The 8,308-nt window shown below is 42.3% G+C and overlaps 1 protein-coding gene across 1 annotated transcript; it reads right to left on the bottom strand.

Annotated features, from left to right (window-relative positions):
* Positions 1-602: 602 nt before the first annotated feature.
* Positions 603-8,308, bottom strand: LOC101791268 (ly6/PLAUR domain-containing protein 2). The gene is made up of 3 exons (XM_027452776.3): positions 8,127-8,308; positions 2,759-2,878; positions 603-1,892 (listed from the first exon to the last, which is right to left on the bottom strand). Exons 1-3 carry the CDS (start codon positions 8,176-8,178, stop codon positions 1,681-1,683), a joined length of 384 nt encoding a protein of 127 aa, XP_027308577.1. The 5' UTR covers positions 8,179-8,308; the 3' UTR covers positions 603-1,680.

The raw sequence follows: 8,308 nt of genomic DNA, 5'->3' as shown, positions 1-8,308 counted from the left end.
AGGGAGAACCCCAATCTACCACAGTTGTTCAGCAGAAAGCCACAAACTTCTCACACACCTCTGGGGACTGAGCTTTGGACATGGCTCACAAGCAGAAGACATTACAAAGCACAGGTTGGCAGCTAGGGCAAGCCTGCAACTGGTTTCCAAAGTCCTTCCATAACCAGTGTTGTTGTTCCTCTGACCATCTCCGGTGCAGCACCCTGGCCACTAAGACAAAGTTGTTCCAGTGAAGGAATCACTTTTGAGCCACTTGGAAGCTGTGTATGAATCCAGAACTGCAGTTCATCCAAGCTTCATCTCACTCTGGCAATGGGAAGCAATGTGGGAGAGGACAAAATCACTGCAGAAACGTCTGCCAGAGTTTGTGCTTGAAAATAAGGGTTTTTGTGCTCTGGTGATCTCAATGAGTGGATCATAGGGAAATCAGGTCAGAAGGGGGACCTCAGGTGGTCTCTAACCAAGCTCCTGATCAAGGCTCTCAACTCTGATATTAGCCCTATTTCCTCGGGGCTTCATCCAGCTGAATCATGAAAACTTCCAAGGATGGAAACTGCACCACCTCCCTTGGAAACCTCTTCTAATACACATGCTACACGGGAGACTTTAAATAGCACCTTTATTGATGATTTCAAATATCATGCTACATGGGAGATTTTAAATAACATCTTTACTGATGATTTCATATATCATAAGCAGAGTGATAATTCAAATATCATAAGCAGAGTGATAATTGCAGGAGGACATTTTTCCTGGTAGATCTTGAAAAGGGTTTTATAGGAAAATGAAGAATCAGAATATCAAATTCAGAATTTAGTAAATCCATACACAAGACACCCAATCTTCCCAGTAGAGGTAGTTTCTCACCAGTGGAGTTTGTGAAAGAAATATTGATGAAAGACCTCCGCCAGTAGGGAATAATAGGAACTGTCTTACACATCTGCTCCAAGGCTGACCACAAAACCAAACTAATCCCACCATATAAATAATAATGAAAGGTGGAGCTGGTTGGAAATTAAGTAAAATAAAATAAAAATTATCAGAGGACAGGTGCACTTTAAATAACCTTATCAAACACAACAATTTTAACACAACATTTTTATTCTGCTCAGAAGGGTACAGAAAACAAGAGATTTCAGCCTCCTTGGATCAGATCACTGGCATAGGAAGTTTAATCTCCTGTCTCATAGTTTGAAAGTCCAACTTCTTATACACTAAGGAAATCTAGACAGAACAAAGAGCCAACAAAAAAACTGTGGGGTGGAGAGGCCCTGACACATAAAAGTGAATTTAATCTAAGGCTGTTTGATTCAGCTACTCTGCTGGTGAATACCTGGGGAAAAAGAATGCTCTAAGGAGGTGTGGAAAGCGCTTAGTTCCATGTCTTTTGCTTTAAATATATCATATACACCAGATTTTTTTTTAGTTCAAAATCAACCAGATCAGCAAAGCAAAGAAATTCCAGAGTTATATTTGTGGGAGCTGTTGAAGAATGAACCCAAAAATTAGTGTTGGGACTTCCTGAGCTTTGTTTCTCTCATGGCAGGTGGGTGGGTACTAAAAACACAATTTGTGGGAGCTGTTGAAGGTAGTCCATGAGGCATCCAAATGCAAAGCTGGGCTGGGGTTCATTCTCTTCTTCATTGGGTTCTTTGGCAGAAAAGCACCTTCCTCAGCTCCTCATAATATAGTCCAGAAGAGAGCGCAAAGGGAACTTGCTAACATGCCAACTGGGACAACCCTGACCCCCAAATTATCTGTACCATCAGAGTTGCACAAGTCAGCGTAACAGCAGGTGACGGGGCGCGTCATGCCAATCCCATCCACATCAGATGGGATGCAGATGGAGGAGCACATCTTGGTGACGGTTGAGACTCCCACAAAGGGATAAACTGCAACAAAGCAAGGAAGAAGGAACAGTTAGGAATGGGAGGATTGAAGGAGAAATCTCTTTGTTCCTGGATGAAACATTAACTACCTTCACCTCCAAAGTCTTAGTTATAGTTCAAACACAGTGGGACCATTTCATGCCAGGAACATAAGAAACAGTTTCTGTTCAGTGATTCTAAGCTGAACAGCACATTACCTCTTTTGTGCCTTGTCTTGATCAGCTGTTTCCCACAAAAGTCCTATTAAACACTTTGTCTCTTGTTTAACTCTACCCATATCTCCCTTCTCCATTACAAACAACCAGAGCCTTCCCAGATGAACCAAGCAAAAGAGAGAGCCTCCATCCTAGCAGTGCATTTCTGTATTTGGACAGGTTATGACCTGTAGGGTCACCATTCGGACTGCTGATACCTTCCTGAAACCTCCAGAGAACTCAAGGTCATTTATGGTTGCCTCTAGTTGACCAGAAGTTTGCTTTCCCACCTTACTGCACCTGACTCACCTCTACCAGCCTCCCTACCCCACCCAGCAATCATAAACAGTTCTGTGGTCAGGACAGTACTGTTTAACCCACACCCATTTTGCAAATTATACAGACACTCTGGAGAGTCAGAACTCTCTAGCTCTGTACCTCAGAATCAAGTCCACACATTTCCTCTAACCATTCTCAACGTTGAGCATTAGCTATGACCTAAGTGCTGACTCTGAAAATAGCAGGAGACTGTTCTTCGCCCCAAGAAATATCACTTATAAGTTTGGTATTATATAAATACCTTATCATAAAGGTATTGCTCCCCACACCAGAGGTCTGTGCTGGAGAAACACAGATTCATGTTAAAATACATGGATAAAGAAGCCTTGCCCTTACCCTCCTCCAGGGAATACATGGTTGTCTTGCACATGGTTTCATTCTCATTGCAGTTCTGGACCTTCGTGCACTTATCAGCAGCTGTAGGTTCAATGCAGGAGTAGCACTGCAAGGTTCTGGCTATAAGGAGAACAAACATGAGACTGGACTTAGTGTAGACCATCAGGTTCTTCCCATGCTCATCCAGAAACCTCTGAAGAAGATCACTCTCCAAAATATTCACACTTTACCCAGGAATGGGTTGGTAAAATATGAAGATCACTCTCCAAAATATTCATACATTACCCAGGAATGGGTTGGTAAAATGTATTTGTTCCAAGGGGAATGAAAAATACATTAGTCTGGGCATCCAAACACAGTCTCAGCTTCAAACCCCTCTATAACAAGTCAGGAAAGACAGAGCTACATGCAGTAGGACCAACAATACAGGAAAATCCTGTCTATAGTAAGCTGCTGAATGTTTGGGTCCTTCTACTCTTGTTTCGTTATCAAGGAGGGTTGGCAAATTGGTTTTGTTTGTTTGTTTGTTTGTTTGTTTTTGTTTGTTTGTTTGTTTGTTTGTTTGTTTTCCCCTTTGCAGGTAGGTCTGAAATAGTCCACAAAAGAGTTTAAGGGTAATTTTACATTTTTTTTTGGTTCTGCACCCCAGAACATGCAGTATATACGTGTTGGGACATCCCAACATTAAATGAAAATAAATGAAGATGATTAAACAAACAGATCAATATTATATTCACAAACATAAGGAGGAAGAGCAGTTTGACCCACCTGCTTCTCCCTTATTGTTGTGGGGTAATTGCATTGCCTAAGACGAGGCTGCCTGTTCTGCACAGTGGCTAGATGCCAGCATGACAGGCTTAGTGAAACACATTTCAGTGTTTGATTTCTTTGAAGATCTTGCCCCAGGTGCCAGCAGCCAGCTAAGACATGCAAAGAGCCAGGAGAAGCCCAACCCTTCAATTGTGCAATTTGCAAGATGTTTTTCTTTTAACCATTATCACAATTAGCTAATAGTCCCTGCTTCACATGTTTATGACAAGCCACTAACCATCCTGCTTGCCAGCCAACCACATCCCCAAGTTGTTTTTATCTTTTATTCCCACAGGACAGCAAACACATTTGTAGCTGATTTACCCCAAGTGTTCTTACTCTTCATCTGTTTTTCTCCTTGTCATTACATTAACAGAGCATCAGAAAGAGATCTGGACACACCGAGAAGTCAGATTTGAGTATGAATTGCACCAGGAGAATTTCATCTAGTGTTGACCACTGTTACCTCTCTCCAAAGACTTGGAGCTCTTGGGTAGGAGATTGTCCCTGAGAGAAGAAACTGTCTCCATTAAATTAACTGAGCCATGGCAGCAAGTTAAAAATGACCCTTCCCCCTCTCCCGAATTTCTGGTTCAGTGAGAAGAATGTCTTAAAAGTTGTTTTAAAAAAGATGACTCTGGGCACAATAATGGACTGCATGGGGGGATGTTCTGGACTGCTGTGCTCTAGAAATAGGCCATTAAAAAGCACTTTGGTACCCAAGACCCCAAATCCAGTCCACGATAGCTCACCCTGCCTCGTCTCTCACAGTCTCCTAGCTTCCCTTTATCACTTTCCCGTTGGGCTGCAATTAGTTCCTAGACATGCAGAATAACCACAGCTTGAGCCCCTCAGTGCTTAAAGTCTTTGGAGCTGGAGAGGTTTCACAGTGAGATACCAAGGAGCCCAGTGCACAATGACATAGTGTTCCCAGAGCATTCCTGACCCTCCCAGAGCACTCCAAGCTGAAGACATCAAGCCAAAATAGTTGACTGGTGTTTTCTGTATCCCAGCCCTAGGGTTTCCAGGCAACACAAGCCATTTTTGGACAAGCTGTCCAGAGCACTTTGCGCTCTGCAAATCTTGATGAAGAACCCAACACTTGATCTTGGTCCTCTCTTCCACTTGCCAGCCAGACACCTGAAGGTGTAGCAATGCCTTGAAGGCACAGCAATGTATTTTGGTACCATCACAGGCCAGCAGCCCTTCCTTGATAGCATGCAGTCTTTTCTGGAAAATCCTTCTCACCCCATTTGTGTGACAGTCCTGGTGAAAATACTTTAAACCCCATTAAAAAAAAAAACTAGTTGGCTCATCTCAGCACACCTGAAATAAGCTGTTATAAGAGCAGGCTGAGGCAAGCAAGTCACTTTATGAAAATATACACTACCTGCAGCTTCACCCTAATTAACAACCCAGAAAGAGCCCTTTTATAAGTAGCCCCAGCAATTGGCTTGCTTTTATTCAAAGCTCACTTTGTTATCCTACTTTGTTCACTGTGGACTGATGCTTTGTTTGTGTTAATTCTCTGTCTGACAGCTGTCAAATGCGTCTTTAGGGAGGAAGCTTTGTCATTATTCTCAGATTTCATGATACTCATCCCCTGACAAGTCAAAGCCACAGAATTTGTGTTTATCTTTGAAATAAATAAATAAATATAATAAATAAAATACAGAGGATTACATCAAAGGGATGGCAAATAAACAGATCATTGTCCCCAACATGTGCAAACCTAGTATTTTCATTAACCTTATTCAGACTAGCAGGTTCAAACACAGATGAATATTTTAAATAGTAGCTATACTTATGAGTATCTTTTTTTTTTTTTGAGGTTAAAAAAAAATAAAAAAGAAAACACAAAAGTAGTACTTCAGTAGTCATAGTGAACTGGAATCTCACGAAGCAGGGAGTAAGCACCATGACTTAAAGACTTTAAGACTTGGGATATAGAAACCCTGTTTTAAACAAGCTCTGGGATATCCGTCTGGCCTATCTGTGAAGAGTATATATTAGGGAAGGTAGCAGAACTGCAGTGATCCCTTTTTTTGATTTAAGAGCTTACAAACTTACACACAGACAAGAAGACATGCAATAGCTTAAAAATGAAACCACAGAATGAGAATGAATGGGAAGAAATTGCAAATTGCAAGCCTTCTTTAAAAGAGGAAAATATAAAACCTTAAACTATTTCAGTGTAGATATAACATCCTTTTTGGTGAGCTGAAAGAAAAAGAGGACATAAATAAGCAAAAGATGTTGGAATTTCTTAGAGATTTTGCCAGCTTCACTTAGATATCGGTAGATCTTCCACCATTCACCTCTAACTGCCTTTCTAGGAAATGCCAAAATTACACAGATCCCATTCATGTCCAGAAGAAAGCTCAGAGATTCTGCAGGTGCATCCAGGCTTTCCTCCAGCTTTGCAGAGGATGAAAGAGGAATCCACTATGCCAAATCCACTATGAAGTTTCCAAGATTTGCCCATGTTTGCCTGCTAAATCAAAGCATCCATCCTGACGATGTCTACCTAAATGGGATGGGGAAGTGGGCAAGGAGCAATCTGGTGGCCCTGGACCACACAGAAGCCTCTGTTCCCCAAGTCTTGACAAAGTCTCATTGAGCAGGATGACAAAAAAAGTTTGGTGAGTTAGTCCTGGACCAAATTTGTATCCAACCCCGTTGCTTTCCTGTTTCTTGAAGTGTTTTCAGATGACCACTTCCCCTAAGGAGATCTGACAACAAAGTTCCTTTCTTTCCAATCTGTCCTCTGTGAATTAAAGGCTTTCCTCTCTGAACTGCTGCCTATTGACAAGCAGACAAGAAACCCCAGAATGAATAAGATATAATGATGAAACATATAGATATATATATATATACCCTTTCCTAGAGACCAATGATGACTGATCTCTGCAGCAGCAGCTGTGTTGAGCACATAAGGCACCCATTGATCTTGGTACAGCACAAGCTGCCCGAAGCTTTGGACTACCAGTGACTATGTCCTAATGATGATAGGACAGTCAGTGCATTATACAAAAAAGACACAAAAAGTCATGTTAGAGATAACAGGACAGTCAGTGTATTACAAGAAAAAGACACAGAGCTTCTGTGCCAGCCCTTACTCCCCAGACAGCATCCATCTTCTACCCCCAAAAAACACCAAAACCACCTTCTTTCTCCATCCACTTGCCTTCCCTGGCAGAAACTACTCTGCAGACCCAAAGATGGCAGAAGGAAAACATCCTTACATAAAAAAGAAAATAAATATATAAGAAAAAAATCCTGGGTCATTGTCCCAGCCAGGCATTCATAAAACCAGACCCTGCACTGATTGGATCTGGATATATCCAGGGCATGTGAATATCCCAAGAGCAACCACAGCTCCTTACCCTGCATAGGACTTGCCTTGGACATCCAGAAAAAAAAAAAAAAAAAAAAAAAAAAAAAAAAAAAAAAAAAAAAAATCAGGTCTGAGCTTGGCATCAGCAATATAAAATCAATTTTTGAGCAAGAAGCTATTCTGGTGGCAGTATGAAAGGATGGGGAGTCTATGCCAGGATGTTCTGACCACCATGCAGTCACCTTCCAACATTAGAGGCTACGGCATCACTGCTCATGTGGGGCTGATGAGATAAGGGGATTTCCTACTGCCTTGGGAATGCAAACAGCTATTTGCCATACACCCCTCCATGCTTGGCTCCAAGGAGCTGTTGATGGAGGGGAAGCAATTGAATTTCCCAACTGGAAATGTAAGGGTAAGGTTTGCATAGCGTCCCCAAAGAGAGGGGATTCATGGGGCTTGTTCTCTACCTCCATGTCCCAGACTGATCCCAATATCAGGTTGCTGTTGTCCGCCCAGCAAGGTGGCAGGTTGCCAGTGGGGACAGAAAAGAGGCAGGGAGGGTGGTAGGGGTCATGCTCACTATGGTGACAAACCCCCAAATCTTCCCTCAAAGGAGCAAATTTCCCAAAATACATCACTTTTTCCAAGGTGGTCTGGCAAAATTGTTCCTGGCTTCATGCAGACTGCACTGCGTTACTAAATGGAGCTAGAAAAATCATCCCTGCAGTACGTGGGTCACCAGCTTTGTGTCCCAGCTTGTCTTTCCCACTTCTGATGGCTGAAGTCTAATGAATTATGTGCGCAACATATAATTAGAGAGACCCGCTACACACACTGCATTAAACAAGCTGGCTGGCTTCAGGGTTAAATATCAAAAGAGGAGAATAAATTAAGAAGAAAAGGGAAAAAAAAAAAAAAAAAGGATAAGAGTCAGATTGAGCAAGAACACATAAAAAGGGGGTACTGAAATTTGCATTAAAGAAATGAAGCAGTATAATCACCTTTCATATTTAACACTTCCTACAGAGCCTGAAATAACTGTCCCAATGAGACCGTGATGATCCTGAATGCCTGACAGGATGGAAATATTCCCAAGACAGGTTTTTGCTGAAAATTCCTCAAAGTCGGAGGCATGGGCTTCAGTGGGAACAGAGCACACTGCATCCCTTCAGCCTTCACCTCCCGCAGCAGTTTGGATAAATTGGAGTGGGAACTTACCAAACTCCATGCAAGTGATGGCAACAAGGAGAAGAAGCAGAAGCAGCTTCATCTTGCGTGGGCTCTCGTAGCCTGGTCACTAGGCTGCCACCAGTCTTCACCACTGGCTTTAATGGCACACCTCCTGGTACCTTGCCATGTACCGATTCCGACCCGAGATCCAATTCTACTGGAAAAACGAG

The sequence above is a fragment of the Anas platyrhynchos genome, chromosome 2 (assembly GCF_047663525.1).
Source record: "Anas platyrhynchos isolate ZD024472 breed Pekin duck chromosome 2, IASCAAS_PekinDuck_T2T, whole genome shotgun sequence".
Lineage (NCBI taxonomy): Eukaryota > Metazoa > Chordata > Aves > Anseriformes > Anatidae > Anas > Anas platyrhynchos.
This window is presented reverse-complemented; position numbering and strand designations above follow the sequence as displayed.

Bases quoted from the DNA above. Each gene is read 5' to 3' on its own strand.
- LOC101791268 (XM_027452776.3), bottom strand. From the start codon at position 8,178: ATGAAGCTGCTTCTGCTTCTTCTCCTTGTTGCCATCACTTGCATGGAG. The intron at 2,879-8,126 runs GTAAGTTCCCAC...TTCTCCTTATAG, and splicing joins CATCACTTGCATGGAGTTTG to CCAGAACCTTGCAGTGCTAC. The intron at 1,893-2,758 runs GTAAGGGCAAGG...GCTTTGTTGCAG, and splicing joins CATGTATTCCCTGGAGGAGG to TTTATCCCTTTGTGGGAGTC.